At 39.8% G+C, this 27,991-nt stretch overlaps 2 protein-coding genes across 10 annotated transcripts in view; one reads left to right on the plus strand and one right to left on the minus strand.

Annotated features, from left to right (window-relative positions):
- Positions 1-15,877, minus strand: part of LOC126356289 (actin-binding LIM protein 1) — a 326,791-nt gene extending 310,914 nt beyond the window's left edge. For 2 of the 4 annotated variants that reach the window (XM_050007180.1, XM_050007179.1), the window contains exon 1: positions 14,984-15,877. In XM_050007180.1, the coding sequence (XP_049863137.1) occupies positions 14,984-14,987 (4 nt within the window). In that variant the 5' untranslated portion in view covers positions 14,988-15,877. The remainder of the gene's footprint in view (positions 1-14,983) is intronic. The other 2 variants (XM_050007178.1, XM_050007177.1) reach the window with 2 other exon arrangements.
- A 32-nt stretch (positions 15,878-15,909) lies between these two features.
- Positions 15,910-27,991, plus strand: part of LOC126356293 (uncharacterized) — a 312,745-nt gene continuing 300,663 nt past the window's right edge. For 5 of the 6 annotated variants that reach the window (XM_050007190.1, XM_050007193.1, XM_050007189.1 and 2 more), the window contains exon 1: positions 15,942-16,023. The gene's annotated coding sequence lies outside the window, so the exon portion shown is untranslated. Of the gene's footprint in view, positions 16,024-27,991 lie in introns of all 6 variants that reach the window. The other variant, XM_050007188.1, reaches the window with a different exon arrangement.

Raw genomic sequence — 27,991 nt, forward strand, 5'->3', positions numbered from 1 at the left:
GAGAACGAGAACTAGAAGATACTGTAGATAAATGATTTAGACAATATGTTTGAATGCTGCGAAAACTGGGACCTGACCCTGTACAACAACGTGTAGGAACACAATTCACTCGATTTTCTTGATCCATGATTTAGGTGTTGTCGAGTTTACTAAATAATTGGATTTACAGTTGTAATGATCATACAGAAAATGGTACAGGGAAGATGATTCAAAGACTGCGTTCTGTTGCCAAATACTTAGGTGTTACAAACGGCTGAGTATGGAATCTGCTTATACTCCTCTAGTCTGTCCTTTATATTACTGCTTCGCAATATGAAATCGTTCCCAGGAAAGATTGATAGGAGACATCGTAAATTTCAAAGAAGGGCGGCTCCTTTTATGTAATCACGGAATAGAGGACAGAGTGGCTGTGAAAATGATAAAAGAGTTGGGAAAGCATCTCTGCGGTGAAATCTTAACGAAATTCCAAAACAAGAACTTTCTCCGTGAATGATTTTTTTTTTTTTACCTCCATAGGTAACATCGAAACAAAATGAGAGGAATCAGCCATCGCTCGTGAAGATTTAGGAGATCATGTTCACGCACACGCTATTCGAGTATGAAACTGTGTACCCTCGCGTAGTTTATTAGGGTATTTTTGACCCCTCTCATGTGAGTTGGAAATTAATCATACACATGTATGTGACTGAATAAATTTTGCGTTGGCTCTACATTAAAAGGTGTGATGGTGCAGATGACTTTCCACGTCTTCACTTTTTATTTATGGTCACTAGTGGCTAAAAATGCGCTTATCCTCAAAGCTTTTCATCTTTATTGAAGCTCCATTTGTTAAAACACAAGGGAGATCAGGCCTAATTATTCGCTTAAATGTAAAGCAAATTAACGATTACCACCGCGATTCCAACAAACAGCTTGGTTAAATACGTTTTGTGTGGTCAAGGACGAAAATGTCGATGACAGATCCAATAGGTCGAGTCTGCACTCGCGAACGTGAGAGGCAGCCAGCAGCAACAGCTGCCCATAAAACAGCAGCAGGGAAAGCAGTGCGGCCCGGTTCTGTTCGAAACGAGCCAAGGCGAGTGAGTCGCAAATTGCCGAATGACCTCACGCGCACTGACGTCACACCGATGGGTGTCGGGAAGGAGCGCGTCATCCCACCAGCCTGCCGCTGCTGCCTGGAAGCGCTAACAAATGCTAATACATGCCTCCGCTATTTACCAGCACTTGGGTCGCGCAGAACAACGTAACGTCCTGTGCTTGCGCAGTCCCCGTCAACAGCAGTTTAAATTCTTAACATCTTCAGGCAGGATGTGTGCATGACAAAGCGATCACTGTAAAAAAGTCAGCTGTTTAAGATTTTGATGATGCTGAGAATTTTTTAAAAATATAAAAAAACTCAAAAAATTGTTACAAGTAGCGCTACGAGTAAAACGATAAATGACAACGACTAACAAGTATATATATATTGAGAAATGACAATAAATGTTCCCTTCATTTTGTCCCTTTAGTTCAGATGTAGCCAAATTCCTCCATACCTTAAAAAAAGAAAAAATAAACCGTACATCACATGAAAAGTTACGTCGAGACGCGTCGTATAATGACGGATACGCCGAAGTGGAATTGAGTCTGACTGAGAAATAGTCTGGGAACGATTAAGATCACAAATGGGATAAAATTTGTAGCAGAACCCTCTTATTGCCCACCTAACTACGCTGCAGAAGAGAGATAGATTACCTCCGGTGTTTTGTATTTATGTTTCCAAATCATGATACTATAACAGTTGGTGATTTTCATCATTCTACGACATATTGGGAAAATTACAGATTGATAAGGGCTAGACGTGAGAAAACTAGACAGTTGCAAAACTTTTCTCCGCAAATTACCTAAAACAGATAGTTCCGCACCCTACTCATAATGGAAATACTGGGTATTTCAAAATATACACCTTTAAAGGCTTTGTACAATGTAATACATTCAACTTGCAAGTACAAATAATACATCAAACGAAAGAGCAACTCAGTTCCTCTCCAAAGTGTTCAATCTGAGCACCATTTGTCACACATCGAGTCGCGAGGCGAGTTCTTCCTAAATCTTTATCAGTGTGTCTGTAATAAATATTGCAACAACGCTGTTTCTAGAGTCGAACAGATAAGCTTGTAGAGGATGCACATACAAATCTGATGCAACCCCCAAAAGGTAAAAAATTCGCATGCCGTCAGATCATGTATGAACGTCGTGGTGATGCAAAAAAAGCTCTATCAGGCCCTGGCGGCGAATCCAAATGGCTCTGAGCACTATGGGACTCAACTGCTGTGGTCATTAGTCCCCTAGAGCTTAGAACTACTTAAACTTAACTAACCTAAGGACATCACACACATCCATGCCCGGGGCAGGATTCGAACCTGCGACCGTAGCAGTCGCACGGTTCCGGACTGCGCGCCTAGAACCGCGAGACCACCGCGGCCGGCGGCGGCCAATCCAACTGTCGGATATAACGTCCTTTAACCAGTCGCGTATTGAGTTTAGTGAGACGGCGCATCAAATCTTGTTGCCGAATGTAGTTCTGTGGCTCAGCTTCTTTTGGGAATGAATCCCAGTTTTAGCGCATTAACGCAAGGAACACCAGTTACAGTTGTTTCACCGCAAAAGAAAGATCCATAACTTTAAGCCGGGATATCGCTCCCAGATGAGAACTTCCTGTATATGCCCATTTCCATTTAGGTAATATGTACATTCGTCACTGAAGTCGAAACGATCCAGAAACTCTTAATCGCCATAAAGAAACACTTCGTTTGCAAAATTGTTTCCTCTTGTGCATAGGTACACAAGCAAAACTGTTTGAGTTGTTCTTTCACTGTATTCTTTATAGTTTAAAGTGAATGTAATAAATGCTCAAAAAGCCTTAAAACCCGTATATTCGTTTTGAAACACACTTGTACACTAGAGTTATTGGCAGCAAACCGAGCCGATGTCTTTGAGAACGTAAGACACGGCGATCATCACTGTAAGCGTTACTTGCTACACCGTTACTGGGTCTATAAAATACAACCAGTAACAGCAGACAAGAGAGAGAAGTCTTTTTTTATGTACATCAAAAGCTACGAATAAAAATACTTACATTCGGGCCTGACGTGAAGAGCCGTCTACAGTGCGACTCCTTCTGTGGTGTTTGTACACCTAATACATTCTTACAAAGATTGTATCATCTTTTGTTGCTACTTTTCGAGAGGAAACTGACAGTTTCATCACCATGGATGACCCGGAGAGCGGCACGTCATTTGCCGAACAGGAAGTTAAATATCCGAAAATTTGTTCGCTGCGTCTATCAGAGACAGACATTGTAATCAGTTTTTAAATGGCAAAGGGACGTCTTTGAGTGTGAAACTATTTTTTCATAAAATCCACGCTTGCAGTTTCAACCTTGTGGCCATTATGAAGAGGAGTACTGGGAAAATTATGCCTCAGTACGTGTGAAAAACTTTAAAAAACATATTCCTCATGTACATATGTCATCACTACGTCTACAGGCTGGATATTTTACGTTGCTGTCACCGTTCACATAAATCACATCAAAACACTACGTTAAATGAGAGAGCAACGTTAAATATTGAGCATATGGGCGGGAAATGACATATATACATGAAGGAATTTTTTTTTTTTTTTTCAAGTCTTGCAGCACAATGAACGCAATACTCCACTTGATAACGATCCCACAGCCGAAACTGCAATACGGATTTATGAGTACGTAGTTTCAGAGTCGAAGGCCAGCATGACATCTTTTTAAAAACTAGCATGGCTGAGCACTTAATACCGAGTTGGTACTTTAACGGTAATTTTACTTTCTCTGCCTTGCCAACTTTGTACATTACGATATACACTCCTGGAAATGGAAAAAATAACACATTGACACCGTTGTGTCAGACCCACCATATTTGCTCCGGACACTGCGAGAGGGCTGTAAAAGCAATGATCACACGCATGGCACAGCGGACACACCAGGAACCGCGGTGTTGGCCATCGAATGGCGCTAGCTGCGCAGCATTTGTGCACCGCCGCCGTCAGTGTCAGCCAGTTTGCCATGGCATACGGAGCTCCATCGCAGTCATTAACACTGGTAGCATGCCGCGACAGCGTGGACGTGAACCGTATGTGCACTTGACGGACTTTGAGCGAGGGCGTATAGTGGGCATGCGGGAGGCCGGGTGGACGTACCGCCGAATTGCTCAACACGTGGGGCGTGAGGTCTCCACAGTACATCGATGTTGTCACCAGTGGTCGGCGGAAGGTGCACGTGCCGTCGACCTGGGACCGGACCGCAGCGACGCACGGATGCACGCCAAGACCGTAGGATCCTACGCAGTGCCGTAGGGGACCGCACCGCCACTTCCCAGCAAATTAGGGACACTGTTGCTCCTGGGGTATCGGCGAGGACCATTCGCAACCTTCTCCATGAAGCTGGGCTACGGTCCCGCACACCGTTAGGCCGTCTTCCGCTCACGCCCCAACATCGTGCAGCCCGCCTCCAATGGTGTCGCGACAGGCGTGAATGGAGGGACGAATGGACACGTGTCGTCTTCAGCGATGAGAGTCGCTTCTGCCTTGGTGCCAATGATGGTCGTATGCGTGTTTGGCGCGGTGCAGGTGAGCGCCACAATCAGGACTGCATACGACCTAGGCACACAGGGCCAACACCCGGCATCATGGTGTGGGGAGCGATCTCCTACACTGGCCGTACACCTCTGGTGATCGTCGAGGGGACACTGAATAGTGCACGGTACATCCAAACCGTCATCGAACCCATCGTTCTACCATTCCTAGACCGGCAAGGGAACTTGCACGTCCGCATGTATCCTGTGCCACCCAACGTGCACTAGAAGGTGTAAGTCAACTACCCTGGCCAGCAAGATCTCCGTATCTGTCCCCCATTGAGCATGTTTGGGACTGGATGAAGCGTCGTCTCACGCGGTCTGCACGTCCAGCACGAACGCTGGTCCAACTGAGGCGCCAGGTGGAAATGGCATGGCAAGCCGTTCCACAGGACTACATCCAGCATCTCTACGATCGTCTCCATGGGAGAATAGCAGCCTGTATTGATGCGAAAGGTGGATATACACTGTACTTGTGCCGACATTGTGCATGCTCTGTTGCCTGTGTCTATGTGCCTGTGGTTCTGTCAGTGTGATCATGTGATGTATCTGACCCCAGGAATGTGTCAATAAAGTTTCCCCTTCCTGGGACAATGAATTCACGGTGTTCTTATTTCAATTTCCAGGAATGTACATTGAACAGATATCAGGGATTATAATACAGAAAGAGCAGTTTGCAAAACGATGCGGACTATTTACAGACACTAAACTCGAGCGGATATTCTATGTGGCGCAAGTACTGTCAGGCAGTATGCGTCACGCACAACAGACTAGCTGATGCAGCTGAATGGAATTGGATTACACGCGCTCCAGTTGGAGGGATTAACGGCCTGGCCGATGCTGCCCCGCTATTTCGGTGCGTCGACCGACAGCGTGTGTCATGAAATCAATCAAATGAAGAGCTAATACGCTGAGCAGCAGTCTCGCTACAATCCTGCTCTCCAACTACCGTAATACTAACATTGATACTTCACTGTTCCAAGATAATTTCTTGCACTACCTGATGCCAGCAATACTGACCATATATTCTTAAAGCCTACCCTGAAATAAATCCATGGCGCACTGTCCCATGCAAAAACCTACGTTATACGATTTTCGGCGTTTCCGTAGCAAATTGCGGGCAATCGGAAATACTCATCCATAGCATAGAAACAAGAGAAGACCTACAATCCGTAGAATGAAGACGTTGTTCCAGAAGAGAATAAAACGGCGGATAGCAACTACATCTGGTACAAATTTTACGCTGGAGCATTTATCTTTGTTCTCCGTGCATTTACCAGGAATATTTTACTACAGGGGAAAGTATGCTAAACACGGGTACATTCTGAATTGCTATGGCGAGTTCACTTGAAAAAAGATACGAGAGAGAATAAATGAATTATTTAACAGCCTTTCAAACACTGAATGTGAGTGGTGGTAAATCACACATCGAATTAAAAACTTTGTGCCAAAATGGATGGAAGACTAATGCCTGGAACTTAGAGGTATCAAAACTCTCGCGGTAATATTCAAGTTATAGGTCAGAAGGAAACAAGTAATATACGAATGAACATTCATTGGCGTCTGATAAACCTATTTCATCATATAACTCAGTAATCTAATTATCATCTGTAAAACAGCATATTTAGAAGACCCGTGGTGGAACAAGATTAATGAAATCTAGTGCTCTATTCCTAATCCGCAACGATTTAGTCCTTATTACCAAAACCTTATATGGAGCAAACTGTATTCTCGGACGTAAGCTGTCACTTTTACAAGAGATTGATGCTTAACAGGAAGTAGGATAAATCGACTGAGACGCAATAAGTGGGAATTCCAAGTAGTATTTACATAATACAACAATGATAGATCCTGACTATTGCAATAACAAGTACAGACGGCCATATGTAGAACGGTTGAGTTTAGGACATTTGAAAAATCGGCAAAAATATTGAGAATTCAGCAGAATGGAAACAGCATACACAAAGTGGAAGTATCTACAGTATTGAAGATTTTCGCAAAGTATCGAAAGTTCTAATCCCATTAGTACACGATTCTTCTTCACCCGTGATTCGTGCACTGCTGAATGACAGCCTCTTCCAGCAGTCTGCCTCGCGTTATCGTACCACGTCTTTTGCTGTTCTCCAATGCTGCTTCTGTGTCCCAGAAACAAGACCCGCGGTTGCCTGTCCACTGATTTTTTTGTGAACGGTGTGGTTAACGAGCACTCGTCTTTATCAGATGCAATATTTCTACACCGGAAGTTGTTACTGGACGGACACAAATACTATACACTTTCGTTTTCAGGTTCACTGGGTCATCCTTGACGTTGAGTATGAATAAAAGCGCTTTCAATGCTGCTAAATTCAACTCTACAGCAGATATAAATCACAATCCTATAATCGGCAAGATTCCACTTGCTTCATCAAAATCGGTGGACAGCCTACATACAGTTTGCAGAGGATATCAGCTGATGACCAGACAAACAAGAGTTAAAAGCTGCCTCTGCAGTGGATAATTTAGAGATGGATATCGAAAAAACAAATTCTGCTTGAGGCTTTCAAACTATACGATAACGAGAGTCTGCTCCCTGTCGATACGAGATATATCATACATTACTGTTTGGTACCTCTTTTCGAGACATTTCCTAGGTTAGGGGCCGGCCGCGGTGGTCTCGCGGTTCTAGGCGCGCAGTCCGGAACCGTGCGACTGCTACGGTCGCAGGTTCGAATCCTGCCTCGGGCATGGATGTGTGTGATGTCTTTAGGTTAGTTAGGTTTAAGTAGATCTCAGTTCTAGGGGACTGATGACCACAGCTGTTAAGTCCCATAGTGCTCAGAGCCATTTGAACCATTTTTAACCTAGGTTAGGGCGGGAACACCGTTCACTTGGCACAAACAGGGACGAGGTGTCCACTCTTCTAGCTGTGTAGAAAAAAATAAAAAATTCCTCTCCATCTGGTCGCTGTACTGCACCAGTGGTCCTTAAACCGGAGCGCGGATTCGATCCCGAACGAGTATCTCTTATCTCCCCAAGTAAATACGTGGCCCGCGTACACAATCATTCCGCTCCAATGCTAGGATCGACTAGGTATGGGAAACGGTTCTTCTACGTAGCAAAAAACATCTTGTTCCACGCTCGACTGAGATGTAACAGGTCACTCGTGGATGCAGCCAGCAAGAGCCTGTCGGCGGACAGGATGTGCAGTCTGCTAGCTGTGTGCATGTGAAACAGATCAATGGAGCACAGGAAGTGAGCGCTTGCTCACTTCCGGCAATGCTTGCCGAGGCGATCCGCAGACAAATTTGACCTCTACCTTCCAGATTCACTCCCTGCATCAGACGAACAGAACTGTCCAAATCATTCACATCACTACAGGTTCAGTGACACAGGCACTGTGTTTAGTACTATGCACTGCAACATATGTTCATCGCTTTTTGCACAGCAAAATAATTCTCTGTAGTACAAATGATCAGTTACGAGAATCTGAACAGAGGGATCGGTTATTCGAGAGCGTAAACCAATCATTACCTATTTTAAGTCAACTGTGCAGAGCACGCATGCAAGTTTTATGAGTAACTACTAGAGACTCAACACTGCAACAGTACAAATACACCATCGAACAACCTGTGCGCGCTCTTGCTGTTTTGATTCATCCTAGAAACAAATTTATCACAGAGAACAAAGGAAAAGTGCCGTTCGCAGCTACCAAAATGAAAAATTAGCGCAGCGTGTATAGATATAATATTTCGCTTGATGAATCTTTCTACAAGGAAGCGCGTTGTGTCGCGCTATAAGGAAGTTAGAAAATTCATTGGGTGTCAGGTACAAAACGCTAATGTTTTAATTCACTGACTACACATGGAGGTTAAATATTTTTTTAACACAAAGATTTCAATTTTTAAGACATAGGATTCCATCTGCCATATAATAATAGACATAAACGTACTGCGGAAACACCCTTGAACCGGAGAAGTCGATAGGATCAACACTGCAGAATATTTAATCTGGCATTTCACAACAGTTTAGTCATAGTCATAAGTGCAAGCTTATTACTGTTAGTGGTGAGCCGTGGTTGAGAAACTTAATCCGCATTTCGTGGCGTCCCTAAATCGCTTATTAAAAAACTTACGGATGGGTCAGTTTGAAAAGCACACGGCCACTTTTCCTTCCTTCCCTGCTCACGTCCGAACTTGACAAAATTGACAGGATGATTAGGTTAATCATCCTTCCGTGTTGGGTAAGCTTTTGTTACGGTGAAAGTAATTTATTATTGTTTTCGTCCTTTGACCGTTCAATACAACAGTACAGGGCATGTCGGGGTAAAAGAGAGATAATTTATACATACAAAGCAAAAAGTTTGCCATGGCCTTCTCAATGAAATCATCCCAGAAGTCACCTAAGCAACTAAGGGAAATCATGGAAAACACAAGTCAATTTCTACTAAAATTTTACTTTTATTTATTTTCAGTTAATCGTGCATGGAAGGGAATTCAATGTCGAGAGATAACACACGTAGCAACCATATAATGACTGTATGAAGGGGCTGTCAACCACAACAGCAATGCATATAGCTTTCACTTTTTTAACACTGACACTTCTTTAGCAATGAGGATGATAAAATTTACTACTAGCAATTGTAATGGCTCCACTTTGTTAAAACAACAAATAATCCAACTGTCGTTTCACAAAGTGCTGACATTGAAACTGTGCATACAGTCCTATATATCATGACTGAAAGCTTGGGATTACTGCAACACTCACCATCATGAAGCTAATACTGCAAAGACACCGATTAGAGTATTACATCTAAGGGGGAAAAAAAAAACCTCACCACAAACAAAGTACAGTGGCTGGGCACCACTTTGGATTTCTGTGACAATTCAATATATCTGGAGTCATTCCAAACAAAGTAATCACATTCAGGGACCAAACGTGAATTGTAAACTGATAATCGTAGATGGAATAATTTACTGTGTAAATGTTTAAATTCTCTGGAAACTGACTGTACATTGGCAAATACCCAATGTAACCCAGAATCTAGTTACCCTCAACAACACCTGTGGATTAGTTACAAGTTGACTGAAATCACCCAAGTTGAGAGGCTACCTCCTCTTCCAGGAAATGCACCATGCAACATATGAAGAAATGCAACTTATGCAAGGAGATTGCTACAATTAAACAAAGGAACATTGTTCTGTTGTAAATATTCATAGGTAAAGCTCAGAATCTGAAGTCAACAAGAAACTGCCTATGGATTACTCAAGAAATAACAGTTCGCAACGAACACTTCAGCTTTTAAATGTATAAATTTCTACCAGTGGACAGATTACAGTTTCTGTATGGTTACATAGTATTGAAAAACTGGAAATAAAAGCTGCAGTGAAGCAGAATTTGCTTTTGCCAGCTGTATTCAATAGTATACTACAGAAGATAATCTGCAAATTAGAAAATGGATCTTGTTGAAACTGAGAAAGTGCAAAAAGCAGTTTCAGGATAAACTGTCTTGTTCTTGTCAGTGTTCTGGCAATTTTATGTAGCTACATAGGTACTGAAAGAGAGAAGGTTAAACTTACAAAAGAACAGAAAAAAATGTTGGACTATAGATTTCATTTAGAACACCAAATTTAAGTCCAACACAAATACAGAACCAGACCACTTAACAACATTGCTAGGTAGCACTGAAAGGCCTGACGGCAGTAACTATCTTGCAGGAGAGTACACTTAAAAATTAGTTATGGGGTGAGGTAACACTGAGACAGGAGTTTTTGTAGTGTGTACAACCCCTAGGCGTAGAAATCTTAAGATGAGCCACTACAACAGTCATTAAAACAGAACGCCTATGAAAGGCACACCCTTTGAATGGCATAAAAAGTAGTGTTAAAAGATGAGGAGAAGACTGAAAAGTAGATCCTCACAAAACAATGGCCACAAAAATGTAGACTGTCATTATATGCTGAGGGAAAAACTTGAATCAGGAAATTAAAGCTCGAATTTTATGACCACAATTGCAGAATGGATAAAAATGAAGTAGCCTTCCAAAATAAATTATTAAAATTCTGGACAGTAGACCAATGTTTTGGACAAATGATTTCTAGAAATTAAATACACTTTGGCAGTGTGTTGGACTAAAATATGAAAGAATATCAAAGAGAATGAAGTATAGATAACTTATACATATGTTTCTGTTCCAATAAGGAAAAAAGTAGAACAGTGGTTGGACAGAGGAAATAAGAATAACAACAAGGAGGAAAGAAGATGAGATTGTGCGCAGTAAAATCAATTCCAAATAATGCATTTAAACATGGCTTACACCGTTGGCTTCAAAGAGCTCTGTAAGAGGCTGGATTCTCACATGCTAAAGTTTTCCAACATTACCTCATAAAGAATAAATTTTATTGGTAACCCATTTATCAGCCAAAGAACAGACAGGTATTGTATGAACATAAGGAAGCTCACCACAGGATAATGTAACAAATCAAACATGCCATTAACATATCAGTCTAAGCCTAAATTAAATAGTATATCAATTAATACCGATCCATTTATGTGCAGAATTTCATTATTAAATAAACTTTAATGTAATTTAGATATTTCACAGTGTCACTTGCATATCAAATTACAGTGTAAGACTACGAACTACTGTTTGCTTATAAGACGTACACACTGTAACGTGCAGAGAGAGAGAGAGAGAGAGAGAGAGAGAGAGAGAGAGAGAGAGAGAGAGGGTGTGGAAGGAAATGGCAGTCTTAGAGCTCTGTTTATCAAGGTGCAATAGGCTACTAAATACATTTATTGAGAGGATAGCTGAGTCGAGTCATATAGAAAGTTCATTTAGCCTACCTTACAGGAAAAAGGCAACTGATGGAAATTAAAAAAATTAGCATTTCATAACTCCTTTCATTTCAAAAAGAAAGGAAGGAAGGAAGATTGGGTTTAATGTCCTGTCGACAGAGGTAATTAGAGATGGAGCACAAGCTTGAATTGTTTCAAGGATGGGGAAGGAAATCAGCTGTAACCTTTCAAAGGAACCATCCTGGCATTTGCTTGGAGCGATTTCGGGATATCACGGAAAGCCTAAATCTGGATGACGGACCCAGGATTGAACCATTGTCCTCCCGAATGCAAGTCTAGTGTGCTAACCACTGTGCTACATCACTCGGTCATTTAAAAATGGTTGACACATATATTGCACACGCCTCGCGCACAGCAAAAGAACACTTTCGCTGTGCTTGAAAATGTATGACACTCTTAAAAAAAAAAATTAAAAAAAAAAAAAAAAAAAAATTTGCAAGTCTAATCTTTATAGTTTAAGAAGACGCAACCAAGCCAACAATCTGATGCAGGGAAAATGAACTACCATTTGTCAGTTTGAGAAATAAGAAACAACGGTGCATATTGGCCCCACACAGTTTTCTAATATTTACTTTTGACACACAAACAAAAGAGGAATTTGTCTGAGTATTTAGTTTTTTCAGATTGATCACCATATGGTAAGCTTCCTCTGTTTAATATTTACTGTAGATTGGCAGATCATGAATGTGTAGCTTCAAAATGCATTAACAGTATGACCACTAGCCATTACCAGAGACATGTAAGCAACATCAGAATCATATTTTACACTGCTCTGCTAGCTTACATAAGGACGTTGAAAAGGAGAAGAAATTTATAACTGGATTACATTATTACTCATCAAATGTTAGTAAATTAGGTAAAAATGTAGAGTCATTAATATTAATCTCTCAAAGATCTTTGCTGGAATACAGAAAAATCCATCCATCTATCTGTACTGCTATTTATGTTCATTTTTCTGTGGATGCTTCTGCATTTTTTCTTTTTTTCTGTTTTGGGTCCATTCAAATACACAACTTGCTGAGTGAAGCATGGTTAAGAAAATTTAGTACATCTTTGTTAGCTGTATGAAGGTGGTTTATACACATCTCTTCGTGTGTGATGAGTGCATTTTAAAAGTGAAAGATTATTAATACCAAGATTTTGCTGTCAAAGAAGTTCTGGATTTCATAACATGTCTAGCAATCCAGCCACTTTTTGTTCAATTACTTACACACACAAACACACACTGAAAGAGATTATAGATTACAGTCGTAGAATTTGTCATTCAGCACTAACAGCAGCACTCACTGCAAAAGAGCAAGAGCAAGAGCAAATATATATGTAACGGGTAAATTGCAACTTATGAAGATTAATCAATCGTAATGCTGAATAGTAGGTAGTAATATTAGTTGCCTTACTGGGAGTAATAGGAAGGGAGATAAAACAGTGTTGAATTGGGCTGTCTCCAAAGACAGCAAACAGATGGTAAAAAAATTGGCTCATCAACCAGAAAATACTGCAAATAATATAATAATAGCTTGTTTTTTCATTTTAAAATTTTCATCATCCCAATGACTGTTTTCCTCCTCTTTACATTTCTGTGTACAACCAAGAATCAGTGAGATTAGTTATACTAAGTACGTCATCCCTTATTTTTATAACCTATGTGATTTCCCGTACTTTGTACTTCTGTAATTATTTCTTAATTTCTTTCCTGGTAACTTCTCATTAACTCTGTTGTACTAAAACAATTTATTTCTGCTTTCTCCCATCATCTTATTTCACCACGACCAATACCTTACTTCCACACAGTTGAATAAGAGTAATCAGTTTTATAAATTTTTATAGTTGTCTCTTGTTATTTCATTTTTACAAAAATTTCTCTAACATTTCTGTTTATGCATTTGAATCTTCCTATTTCTAATGTCTGCTTCTTTTGTCAAAAGAAACAACTTATTTTAGTAAATTAAATGAATCCAGTCAATTCAACAAATAGTGAAAAAATCCAGGATGGGATTACAACAATACGAAACAGGATTAATTGCTAACCACCACATAGAAGAGGTGCCGAGTGGCAGACAGGTGCATTGACAGAAAACTGTTAGGTATTATAAGTCTGACTGTGGCCGTTAAGTCCGTACGAGCTGTGTGGGTGTTTTTTATTTTTCTTCTACATTTGAAAGACTCTCTCCAATAGTTTATAACAATCTTCTTTCAACAGGCCACACAACTCCACTTGTATGTATTGAATAGCAATCTATCCTATTTTACATAAATGAATTTATCATTTTATTTATTTTCCAGTTACCTAGTACCTTACCTTTTTTCTATACTCATTGTACTTTTCAGAATAACAAAAGGGAAAGAAGGAACTGACAGTGGAAGGCAGAATTCAAATCTTTACAGTTGCAAAACAATACACCTACTGACCAGTTTCTCCTCTGTCAGCATTGTACATGCTGCGTACATTAACGCAATAAGCATTAATTACTCACAGGTCAAAAATATGGGAAAAAAATGTTGGTATAAGGAGTTATACCTGTCATTTAACTACACAGTAATCACTGCAGAAATTCTGCAAGGGTAGATGCCGTTATGAAATGTTAAAGATCAATGTCTGTGTCTGATCTTGACAGTCAATGGAAATCAACATATAGCTCAGACCCATAAATAATTATGTTTCAGACTGGCAGTTTAGAAAACACGTAATATGATTGCTTTGCGATGAAAAATCCCCAAAAGGCAAAATGTGTGAAAGGCAATAAAATGCTGGTTAGTGTTTACCACACAACTTTTCTCTACATGCGGAAGAGGGAAAATAGGTTACATTGAACAAAATGTTTTGGTAGTTAGTGACACACGGTACCAAATTTGGCGTCACAACGGAGGTATACCACTAATTCATTTCCAAAAATATGCAGCGAATGATATTATACAGACGTAATGTTTGGTACGATCATTTAACTGATCCATTACTGTTAAGATAATAAGCGAATCGGCAGACTTTTTTGATGATAAGCATACTTTTCAGAACAACATAGGAGAAAGAAGGAACTGGAAATGTGATGTAGACTTTCACTGATAACCACAAAATACGATTTCGTGATTGTCAGGAAAAGAATCTTAGCTTAAAAATGCACCTATTGTATAGGGGGCCGTTGTAAAGGAATTACACAGCACTCTACGAGAAATTATCTTTCTATTCTACCGCAGTTTACCAAAAATAACAACAACCTGCGCTCTTTCCTAAAAGATAAGGCAGGCAACACTGCAGCATCTTCAACATTTCCACATTCATGTACGGCAGACTTTAATAAACACACGTCAATATCTTCAAGTTTCTATAGTAACTTTCCAATTTTTTTCCAACAGAAATAGGTGAAAAAGGAATAAATGTGAGAAACTACTGAGTTTCCATTAACAATCAAAATAAAATGAGTGTCAAATTAAGGAAATTAACTAAAGAACGACGTTGTAAACATTTCACCCTTCACGTTACCGAGTCGCCGGCAAAATACACTTACCCATTTCTGCGACCGATGAGGTTTATCTTTCTGTTTTTGTAGCTTCCGATGTCAGAATTTGTCACCTATAGTTCATACTCCGTTCATAAAAAAATAGGCTATAACACCACGAACAGATATAAACACAAACCCGCACAAATACGACTGATCCACCTCTCACGCAAGGACGAGTTCAAGTACGGGAAGTAGAGGGAGGCGTATCCGAATTTCATTCAATAGGTTGTTGAATGAAGCCTGCGTGAGCAGGTTTAACAGCTATTATTCGCTGCGTAATTCTCATCAATTTAATCTGAATGGAAGCAATATAAACCTACATACATATGTAAAATGTGAGACTTAAAAAATTACATAATCGACACTCGCGTGCCATCTATACGCCCACAATTGTATTTGCCCCGTCAACAAAGCAGCAGAATAGTAATAAAGTTTAAAACAAATTTTTCGTTCTTAAAAATTAGTTTCACTCTCACTCATAGAGCTGGTTTACTAGAACAATAACTGTGGCCAGAATGGCAATGAAAACACTGTATTGTAATGACATATTAGTTTAAGAGGTGATCTACAGTGTACAGAACTGAGTTTTCCAATAAATGACATGAAATAATGTCATTGATACTCTATAATTAACGACAATGAAGCAAACATGCTATTTAAAGTTTGAAAACGGTTGGAAAAGTTGCTTTGCTCTCATTCATTATAAATAAATCTCGTGTGAGGTAAAGTGATACATTCAGACAACCCCACGTTAACAGCTTTGTGAAAGATGTGTGAACTAGGTTTGTTGAAAGGGGGATATGTAACTATAAATTATCTTGCGTCTCTAATTATTACTCTGATTCGACAGCGACTAAGAAAACTATCATCCATACCATACGCCACAGAATGAGTTGCTGCAAAGTCGTTAGTAGTTTGTTTCCTTTTTATAGTTTAGATATGAATGTGGACGTGTTTAGGCGCCAAAATTAGTTTTGAGGCGAGAAATTCCTGTATGTGGAAAGAAAAATCATTCCCTGATAATCTAAGGGAGTGTGACCTGTAAGGTACGACATAAATTAACTGCGTTCCTGTACGCAGCACATTATTCCAACTGTAAAATAGAAGCTAAATAATTCATATTGGCCCAACTAATGTAAATTATTAATGCACTCCTTATCGCCGTTATCTCTATAGCGACCAATCACCATCCTTGATAAAAGGGTTCAGATGTGTAAAAGGGAATGCGCTTCGCTACTGCATAATTGCGGACTTGGTTGCACTGTCCGCAGCAGAAATTGTTTTGGGAATATTCCATCAATTTAATGGGATAAGTTTCAACATCTGTAGTCTGCAAACTGCTGTGAAGTGCATGGCAGAGAGTACTGTTCATTGTACCATTGTAGTGTTTCTTTCAGTTGCAGAGAAGTGTGGAGCGCAGGAAGAATGACTGATTAAATGCCTCTGTGCGCGCTGCAATTAGAATAAATCTGATTTTCACTATTTATACGGCAGCGACCCATAGGAGTCTGTAGTATATTCCTAGACTTAACATTTTCAAGTCGGCTTTCGCCATCTAGTTGGCATTTATCTTCAAGATTCTGTCAATTCAGTTTTTCGGCATATCTGTGTTGCTCTCCCCTGCTGCTCCTTCAGCAAATTGGAAGGCGGTACTAATTGTTGGGCATCAGGCAGCTCGAGGTTCACAGAAACCAACGGCAAAATTGTGCGAAAGAGAATCTAATAAAAATTCAAATATGACACACTTCTCTTAGTGTATAGTTAATTTAACCATTGCGAAGGTAAAGAGTGTTGAGTAAGACGTAACTAAAGAACATAAGAGGAAGTGTGCTGAAAAATTTCTTTTGCTACATAGTCAATTCACTTATTTAATTTTTTTTTAATTTTCCGGTTGCAATTCTACATATATATGGTATTTAATTTTCTTTATTTATCTTCATATGGCTCTTTATGGACTTATTGAAAATTGGATAAAGGACCTCAGATTGATGGTATTGTCAGTTTTATATGAAGCATCTGATCTTTGGATTAAGATTTTCCTTCTTTTTGATACCTGCAAGTTTAATCTTTTACATATTTCTGTCATCTTTTCGTTTAAAAATGAAAGAAATGTTCATAATATTAAGCACACTGTCTTAAAATGTGCCAGTTTGGTAACTATCAATGTATTTGACCTTTTTGATGGAAAATGAGACAATATGTAACAGTACGGGGAAAAGGGGGGGGAGGGGGGAGTGTTGAGACAGATAGACAATGGCGAATATTTGAGAACACCATACAGGGTGAATGGAAAATGAAAGGACTGCCATTCACCTCCTACAGGAGATTAAAACGTCTGCTTTCCTTTTTCATTTCAAATACATTTTGCAGCTTCTACTTCAGTTGTTAGGTATTATTATTAACTTATTAAGTTACTGCAGCTGACTAAAGGTGTTGTGGAATTTCAGCCTTAGCTGTTAGACTTTGTTTATAATTTTGCCTCCCTTTTGCAACTGTCGTCTCTCTTAACCCTAGGCATGAAATGATGTTACTTATGTTTGTCACCTGCCAATATATCTATATTTTTTTCTGTTTTTTGTTGTCATGACTGACTGCTGTATTTTTATTTCTGGTATTTCTTCAGCTTCTTTTCCCATTTCTCAGTATTATTCCTGTTGGTTTATTTAAAAAAGTAATGACATTAATGTGCAAAATTCTTGAACACCACTTCTTGTATCCTCATAAAAACAAATTTACATGTTACGTGTGTATGTATAATTGAAGCTACTTATTTTCATTGTATGATAATCAGAAATCATACTAAATTGTGAGATGATCCCTAAATGATTAAATAATGAAGAGAGTGTGAACCAGGTACCAAAAATGACTAATAAGAAAATAATTACATTTTTTTCCACTGTGCAATCATATGACTGCCGCATAATCAGTATTTCCTAAATCTACAATGAACAGAAATGAAGCTGTTGCTTACTATGTCATTGACTTATATAGCAGTTGGTGTATGTTGTGAAGCATTCATTGGCAGCCATTGGTTCTACTGCCATGGGAGACTAAAGGTAGTATTGCCAAAGAACAACTAATATTCAGTTAGTAATGTGCCCTCAAAACAGGTAGGCTGAAGAGTAAGCAATTTCTGACTGACATGTCCTGTGTGGTAGCACATACTCAATATCTGATTTTCTCAGGTCATAGTTAATTAGCATTTATTTTCATATCAGACACAACTACCAACAAACTTGTTCAATATAGACTTAGTGGGCTGGCTGGACTTAACCATAAATTAATGATTGATAAACAATAAAGATTATTCTGTCACTGTCCATGAAGGCACTTGAGAGATTATAAGTTCCACCAAAGGAATCGGTATGAAGGAAGTCACTGGACTGGTTTGGGATAGCCATAAGAAGCCTTATACTCAATTAGCACAGGCCACTATTCAGGAAGTGCAATAAAGTCAAAGTTCATTTGGTAGTATAGTGACAGCAACTACTGAGCGTATATGACAGTCCAAGTTCCAGACAAAAGAATACCAATCTTGGAGCATTGAGTATACAGGAGGCCAAATCAGAGGAGGTGAAGTTCACTGGGAAGCAGCTGGCTGCTCATAGTGGCTGCGGTGTGGTATCCTCCAGATCGGGCTGCTGCTGGAACCACATGGTGTAGAGCCAGGTAACACTGCTTCAGAATTGCTTCCAGTGGCTCAGTGGACTGCAATGGCAGAGATAGGCTGGGCACCATCCTAAATACAGGACCAGTGGAGTGATACCTGCTCCATGCTTGGATGACATGTCATTTGCCGAGGTAAAGTAGTGCTTCCAATTGTGTCACTGATGTGTAGGATACACCTGCCACAGGTCTTGAAGCCAGTGCCTCACATGGTGAAGCTAGCTTGAATGCTTTTGTGGTGCTTACTGGAGTTGTTTCGAACACAGTCCAACGTGTTATGGTACCTGCTGTACTGTTGCCATCAGGGTCTGCCAAGGGAGTGTCTCCTGTGGATCCAGAGCACTGGCAAGTTGCAGACTATATCTGCAATGTTGATAAATGTGGTCCCAAGTGAGCACCTTGAATGTATCACTACTGGCTTGCAAAGAAATCACAGACAAGAAGGACTGACAGGACATTGTCTTGGTGGAACAGTGTGTATGGAGTTTGATGAAGGAAGTATATGATTGGTTTTCAGAGGCTTCAAACTTACAGTTGCTGCTGAGAATAGCCACAATTAATGGCTGTCAGAATCCTGAATGACAATATAAGACACTGCCAACAATTACACATGTAGTTACACTTGTATAATCCTCCAGAATTTAAGTTAAAACAGCATGGTGAACAGTTTATAACTCAGCCAACAATAATCACATGAATGCATTCATTGCCATAATGAATAATCAAACAAATGTCACTCATTATTGTCTCCTGTGGGTTTAGATGACTACAATGTTACTGCATACACTATACCAAATGACAAGAGTGATCATATGGCATTCCTTGTTTGTTATCAGCAGTCTTGTTCAGTTGTGGAAAATAGGTTGGGGCAAATGGCCAGGGTAAATGCCTGAGAAAATGAACAAAATTCATAAATGCTATGCATTTTAAAGATTAATTGATAAGTGGCACTTAAAAACAATTAAGCTGTTATTTTGTTCTGGAAAATGTATTTTGCAACACTGTTTCTTTTGTGGTTGGGTAGCCAAGTTGCAAAAGCTGCTTGAACATTAGGGGAGGGTTATTAGGGGAAATAAATTCGACTATAAACATAACTTTTTGCATTTTTAATGAAGTCAATTTTATTTTCACAGCAGTGCAGTCATACGGAACTAGATAAAGAAAGGAGCAGAATAGAAAACTATAGTATCTCAAATGTCACTACATCTGACACTAAAGCATTTTTCTGCACTTAAAACCGTTTAATATTTAGGAATACATTTTTCATCAAGGACCACATGCCAGCTGTTTAATATGTTCAGTAATAATTTTGTTATCAATAATCGTTCAATGTGGTAATTATGTGTGTGTGTGTGTGTGTGTGTGTGTGTGTGTGTGTGTGTGTGTGAAGAGTAGAACTGGTAAAAAGAAAAAGGTAATTATAAGTGATAAGCAGCTGTCAGCAACAAGCAACACACAGCCATCCTTGGTACAGCAAATTGAAATGTTAGGAGGGGGAAAAAACAACATATATGTAGGTTTAAATGAGAACATTCACTAATTTTTAAACTTTTCATATTTGGGAGTATTGTCCTATCCATATTTTAATTGATAAATTATACAATCTAGCAATAAAAAAGTTTATAAGTACTTTTTTTATGAATGGCCAGAGTCTGAGCATTTAGAACTTCTTTGGGCAAATGCCCATTTATAAATGTCCTCCTCACTGGGCATTTGCACGGCTCACATCACTAGTCTTGTTTACTGCGAATTGCTAGTGTTTCCAAATCAGTTGTTATATCTGGCTAGTTGCACTCATTGGTTTATGTTCTATTGCCAGTAAACATCAGACAAGAAAATGGGATTTCCTAAAAAAATCAGAACTAAAGTAAAGGAGTAACTTATTCACAATCTTGGTCTGTGTTCCAGTTATCAGCAGCTATGGTTACATAAAGTTCTTGAATTTTAATGTTGAAATTTCATCTCAAATCTGATACTGAAATGTAAAAATAGTTAGTACAATGATCTTGATCTTCTCAGATGGATCTTTACTCCAGACATGCAATTAAAACATAGACACAGTCTGCACACTTAACTTTGTGACTGTGTCTCATCTTGTGCACATGTGGGTGTAAATATTTTTCTTCGCTGCAGAAGTTTTGATGTCCTTGGAGTCTCCACATTGCTGCAGAATCACTATCTATTTGAAGATTCAGACTGGAGAGAAGTTTTAGAATTTTGGAAGTAGTTATATTTTCTGAGACAATTTATACAGGCAAACAATATAGATTTCACCTCTGAAAACTGAATCAACTGCCACACACATGGCTTATTTAAGATACTTCAGTAATTCTTTGCACTTGTTTTCATTGTTCATTTCAAATTTTTTTATGAAAACGCAATTATGGCTTAGTTAATTAATGAATTTAGAGATGAAAATGACTGACACTGTCTAAAACTCTTTACAAAATAATGATTTGATGAATCCATTAATATTTCAGTGTACAATTGCATAAAGTTAATTACAACAACAATAACAGGCATAAAAATATGAATTACTGTGACATTATGATACACAGGATAGAGTAGCATGGAGAGCTGCATCAAACCAGTCTCAGGACTGAAGACAACAACAATGATGAATTAAACACTGCTGACATTTTTTTGGTATTTTTCATCAAGTACGTCGTACTGTGCTATTGTTCTTTGCATAGAAAGGTCGTGATATCTAGATTCTGGAGTTTGTTTATGTTCTGACAATGATCAAACGATTTGCTATTGGATACTTTTGTGAATATTTTATCATTTACACTGCTAAATAGTTTAATACAGGTCTTATGAGTAAAGGTGTTCTCTTATTAAGTGTATGTATGTGTATGAAGTTAAACATTGCCTCCTTATGATTGAAAGAAGTATTGATAGATTCATTTTGTCCAACATCATTCTACTACATTTCACAGTGACTCACTGTCCAGATGACGTGGCAATTGAAGACAGCAAAAGGAAAGCTGAAGTTTTTAAATTTTGCATTAAAAATCATTCACGCAGAAAGATAGTTCTGACATAGCGTAATTTGACCATCATACAATTTCCTGTATGGAGGACATAGTAAAAGGCATCACTGGCATTGAGGAGCAAGTGACAGAGTTGAAAACAAAGAAGTCACCAGGTTCAAATGGAACCCAGTTTGATTTTACAGGTAGGACGGTATGACATGGGCCCCTTCCCTAGCTTCCATTTATTTCGAATCTCTTGCCCAGTGCAAAGTCACAAGTGGCAGACAAATGTGCTGGTAACTCCAACAAGCGTAAAAGAACAAATCCACAAAATTAAAGTGGCATATCCTTAATATCAGTATCTGCAGGATTCATGAACGCAGTCTGTTTGAATGTAGTAAACTTCATTGAAAGAAAAGCTTTGTTCATGGATTGCCAAGGCTTTAGAAGACAACCGATTATTAACAAAATAATTTGATTGGATGGATATAAAATCTACTCACCAAGCGACAGCAGAACACACACATAAGACTGTTGTAAGTGGCAAACTTTCGGAGCCTGTGGCTCCTTCTTCAGGCAGAAGGATTGAAGGGTGTAGGAAAAGGACTGGAGAGGTCTAGGAAATGGAGTAGATTTCGTGAGTCACTCAGAACTGCGAGTCAGGGAAGATGTACAGGATGAGAAGAAAAGACTGATTGTTGGGAACTGCATCAGACAAGATTTGAAAATCTGAGAGCTTAAAGGTGGAGGACGGGTAATATGCACGACAGACTCTTATTAACTCGTGCATGATGTTTAGTAGTAATCTCTGTGTTGCATATTATCCTGTCTTCCATCTTTAAGCTCTCAGGTTTTCAAATCTCGTCTGATGCAGTCCCCAGCAATCAGTCTTTCCTTCTCATCCTGCACAGTACATCTCCCTTGATCTGCGGTTCTGGGTGACTCTCCCAAAATCTATCCCTTTTCCTAGATCCCTCCAGTCCTTTTCCTTCACCCTTCTTCATTCCCCTTCAACTCTTCTGCCTGAAGAATGAGCCACAGACTTCAAAATCTTGGAAATTGCAACAGTCTTTTATTGTGTGTTCTGCTGCTGCTTGGTGAGTAGATTTTATATCAATCCAGTTAAATTATTTTGTCGAGGTTTTAGAAAGTATCACTTGTGGAAAACTTAGCTTGCCCTTTTCTCACACAATATCCTACGAAACATGGAAGAAGAGCAAAAAGCAGATTCCATATCCCTGCCCCACTGCACTCTGTTAACCATGGTCAGAGGATATGGATTAGCTTCCCAGAAATTTGTTTTGTTAAAATACTTCTAAGTGATAGAGCCCAGTACACTATCCTTGACAGTGAGTATTAATCAGAAACAAAGGTATCATCAGGAGTGCACCAGCTAAGTGTATAGGGCCACTTTTCTTCTCTGTACATGTAAATGACCTGATGGATAGGGTGAGCAGCAATCTGCAACTGTTCTCTGATGATGCTGAGTATACAGTAAAGTATCATCAATGAGTGACTGTAGAAGGATAATAGGACGACTTAGGCAGCATTTCTATTTGATATGATGAATATAAATACAGTAAACGTAAGTTAATCCAGATGAGTGGTATAAACAATCTTGTAATGTTTGAATACAGTTATTAGTGGCCTGCTGCTTGACACTGTTATGTCAACCAAATTCTATGCATAAAACTGCAAAGCGATATGGAGTGTAATGAGCATGCAGTAATGGTAGTATGGAAGCCAAATGGTCAACTTTAGTGTATTGGGAGAATCTTAGGAAAGTGTAGTTCATCTGCAAGGGAGATTGTGTATAGCACACTTATATGACCCATGTTTGAGTACCTCTTGAGTGCTTACCCTTCAGGTAAGGTTAAAGGAAGACATCAAAGCCACTCAGAAATGTGTTGCCAACAGGTTTGATAAACAAACAAATGTAGAGTAGAAAGCATTGTCAAGCAGGTGTAATGTCAGTTTGTTTCTTAAGTTAATTTTATGACCACCAAGCGAGGTGGTGCTCTGGTTTTCACACTGGACTCGCATTTGGGAGGACGACGGTTCAATCCCATGTCCGGCCATCCTGATTTAGGTTTTCCGTGATTTCCCTACATCACTTCAGGCAAATGTCAGGATGGTTCCTTTGAAAGGGCACGGCCGATTTCCTTCCCCATCCTTCCCTAATCCGAGCTTGTGCTCTGTCTCTAATGACCTCTTTGTCGACGGGATGTTAAACACTAATTTCCTCCAATTTTATTACCCGTTACATTGTTTATGTTCCTGGGTAGATGGTCAAAGATTTTTTTTGTTCAATACCTCACTACTTTCTGTGTCACACCAAGGCTGAGTGATGGATACTGTAAATGTTTTATCCCTCTAGAATTACATTCATGGATGTTAGTGTTGTTTTCAAACTATGATCGATTGTCGACAACAAACGTCATAAGGGAATAAATCTACTATGAGACTGTTGTCAGTATGTTAAAGTGCTCTTGTACAACAAACACTTTTTCTTCTCGATGACTAATTATCCCAGTACAGGATGCCATAAACATTTGTGAATGAAAATAGAAAAGGTACGTCAACTTTTTGCCAAGTCCACCTCGGTAGCTGCACTGTGAGCGCAGTAGATTGCTAACCAAAGGGGCCTGGATCTGATTCCTGGCCGGAGACCAGGTATTCTGTTGTCCTATGTTCTTATCATCATAATTTACTCTCCAGTGTTGAGATAGTTGTACGGGCACATATCGAATGCCAACAAATTAAAAATGCCATTTTTATCTCTAAAATCTGATATTATTGACAATGATGTTTGATGATGATTGGCTAAGGGTCATTCCATGTCAAGTCACCCAGGCCTTGACACTAACCATGTCAGATTTTGATGAAACTTGGTACAATTACTTCTTTTATCATTCTGAAAGCACTTGTAAAATTTTTTTGCTCTATCTCTTATAGTGTTTTTTTATAAATTTTTAAAGTTTTTAGATTTGGCGTTGTTTCAGCGGTCGGAAATCATAACTTAAACGTGTCCTCACAACTAAAAGAATTTGTATATTAAAGAATACTCAATATATCAGTATGAAATTTTGGAATAAGTTTGTGTATTATATCTAAATGTTAATAAAAATTCCATAAAGATATATTAAAATCTTCCAAATGAAAAAAAATTACAAGTTGGCTTTTTAACCTGTTTAATAGTTATCTAATTTTTAAAATAATATTAATTATATTTTAAAAATAAAAAGTACCAACTGACTTAGACACCGAAAATAAGTTTTTGTCTTTTTGGAGTAACAATGTACGCTTGGATTTTGTTTTGTTACTCCTGTGTTTTGAAGTAAAAAATTATTACAGTGTTAAATAGTGCTTGGATAGTATTTTATTAAGTTTATTCGAACTTTCAGTAAGTACTGTTACTTAGTTTACAGAGATTCTTTTCTAATATCCTATAAAAGTAACCAGTACAGTAATCAGACCAAAAGTGAAATCAGTATGTCAGATATTCAAACCTGTAGTGTAGGGTTATTTAAAAAATCTGACTATTTCCAAACAACCTACACACCTTCAAAAAAGTTACAACCGGTATCTGAATTGAGTGAGAAAAAAAAAAAAAAGATTTGATCCACTTACGATCTGGAATTAATCTGTGTGAATTTAAGAATATATGTTCACACCACAGCTACTACTTTTTAAATGTTTTTGAAAAGTATCAAACAACATGTGTTGACACACTAAGAAAACACAAAAAGCCCATCAAAAAATCGTTGAGAAGTGTAGGCTTGGATCTTTCTAAACAATTACTGACAAAAAATATTAGCATAATACCAGGACAAAAGCTTTGCCCAACATGCCGTAACTTTTGTGAGGAAAAATTAAGAGTTGAATTCAATGAAAGTGAAACAGATGATGAAGTCATGGTTGAATTAGAATCGCTGGAATCCAGAAATGAATCCCTCGTCAACTCCCCATGTATGCCAAGGAGTAGATGCCCGTCACCCTGGGGCATCAGGACTCCTGGCAATGGCTATCCTGGCCTTTGCTGCAGCTGGGTGGTGCCCATGGGGAGGGCCCCTGGCCAGAGTGGGTGGCATGAGGGTGGTTGACACGCCATGAAGCATAGTATGTTATTTCTTGCGGGTAGTCAAACACCAGCAGTCTCTAAGCTGTCAAGGTCTAACTTCAATGCTAAGAAGTATGATCCCAAATTGTCTCTCCCCCCCCCCCCCCCCTGACCACACCATGGGAGAAACACCAGGCTAAGGATGGCAGCGAAGCTTATTCACCCTGGTACCTCTTATGTATGAGAGTTGATGGGGAATCTTTGCTGTCAATGAAATCTCAGTTCTTTGTGGAGCATTTAGAGGACAAGTTTGGGGAGGTGAAGGGCTTGCCAAAAATGCGGTTAGTGTTGGCCTTGATCAAAACAGCATCCTCTGCCTAGTCATGCACATTACTCGCCTGTGACAAGCTGGGGTATGTTACTGTTTCCATCACGCCCCATAAGAGCTTGAATATGGCCCAGGGTATCATATTTCAAAGGGACCTTCTTTTGCAGTCCAACAATGAGCTGCGCACCAATTTAGAGCAACGATGTGTCCATTTCATCTGGTGCGGTGCCTTCATCTGGGCCTCGAGGGTGACAATAACCGAGACAGTCAAGGTGATGGTCTACCGCTGTGACTTAAATCCATATATCCGTCCCCCGATGTGGAACTTTAAGTGCTGGAAGTTTGGCCATATTTCTTTCTGCTGTACTTCCAGCGTCACACTTTGGGATTGTGAACGTCCTTCACATCCCAGTACTCCATGTGCCTCCCATCTGTGTCAATTGCTGAGAGCAGAGAGCACCATTCGCCTTGCTCGCTAGACTGCAGGATTCTCCAGAAAGAAAGAAAAATAATGGAATACAAGACCCTGGACTGACTTACCTACACTGAGGATAAGAGAAAATGTGAGAGCGTACATCATCCTGTGCATAAGATTTCAATCTATGCGCCACTATGACAACGGTTCCACCATTTTCCATTCTGCCGCATACAGTTGGCTCTTAGAGTTGTCAGACACCACCTGCCTCCTTGATGGTGTGGGGCACTTCCCTCCTGTTGCTCTTGCACAACATAACACTTCAGCAGCCACCCCCCCCCCTCCCCCCTCCCAACCATGGGGATGTCAGTCCCCACTTCTCAGCTGGGGAAGCGTAAGTCTTCTTCAGCTCCTCTCGCCAGGAAGGGATCCCTTGGGTCATTCCTTTCCCATGTTCCTACCAGTGGCAAAACTGACACCTGCCAGTGGCTGAAGCAACCACAGGTAACTGGTCGTAGGGCTTCATGGTCTTTCTCAGTCCCTAAGACTGAATCAGTGAACCCCTCCCAGCTGGACAAACCTAAGGAACAGTGAGAGAAACCTAAAAAGAAAAATACCCCCAAGAACCAAGGCACTGTGGTGGCACCTACACCACCGCTACCTACAAACTCTGTGTCTGAGGATGAAGTGGAGTTTCTGGCATACACTGAGGACCTAAATCTTACTGGGTCCTCAGACACAATGGCTGTCGATCGCACAGGTACTCATCTCGTGGCAGCAGGTGACCCTGAGGCATAGACTGCCTCATTGAGTGTATCATGTCTTCCCAGTCTCATGATCACACAATCCTCCAGGAATTGTGGCAGTTTTTTCTGCCACCTGGCTGTGCTACTACAACTGTTAAGCTTTACACCTACTTTGTGCATTGCCCTCCATGGCTATAAGGGATATTACAGGAACTGTAGCGTTTATAATAGGGTGACAAGTGGAGGTTGCATCTATGTCCTGAACTCAGTTTGTAGTGAACCTGTGCCCCTTCAGATCACTCTTGAAGCTGTGGCTGACAGGATAAGGATGATACAGGAAATAACTGTCTGCAATGTATATCTTCCTCCAGATGGTGCAGTATCCCTGGATGTATTAGCTGCACTGACTGATCAACTCCCTAAACCTTCACTACTTTTGGGAGATATTAACATGCATAACCCCTTGTGGGATGGCGCCATGCTTACTGGCCGAGGCAGAGAGGTCGAAAATTTACTGTCACAACTCAATCTATGCTTGTTAAATACAGGTGCCCCCACATATCTCAGTGTGGCACATGGCACATATTTGACCATTGATCTCTCGATTTGCAGTCCTGGCCTTCTCCCATCTATCCACTGGAGAGCACATGATGACCTGTGTGGTACTGATCACTTACCCATCTTCCTGTCACTCTCCCGGTGTCATGTCCACAGACGCCTACCCAGACGGGCTTGAAACAAGGCGTACTGGGAAGCCTTCACCTCTGCTGTCACCGCTGAATCTCCCCCACATGGTGCCCCATCAATGTTGTCATCGAGAAGGT

The sequence above is a fragment of the Schistocerca gregaria genome, chromosome 3 (genome assembly GCF_023897955.1).
Source record: "Schistocerca gregaria isolate iqSchGreg1 chromosome 3, iqSchGreg1.2, whole genome shotgun sequence".
NCBI classification, from domain to species: Eukaryota; Metazoa; Arthropoda; class Insecta; order Orthoptera; family Acrididae; genus Schistocerca; species Schistocerca gregaria.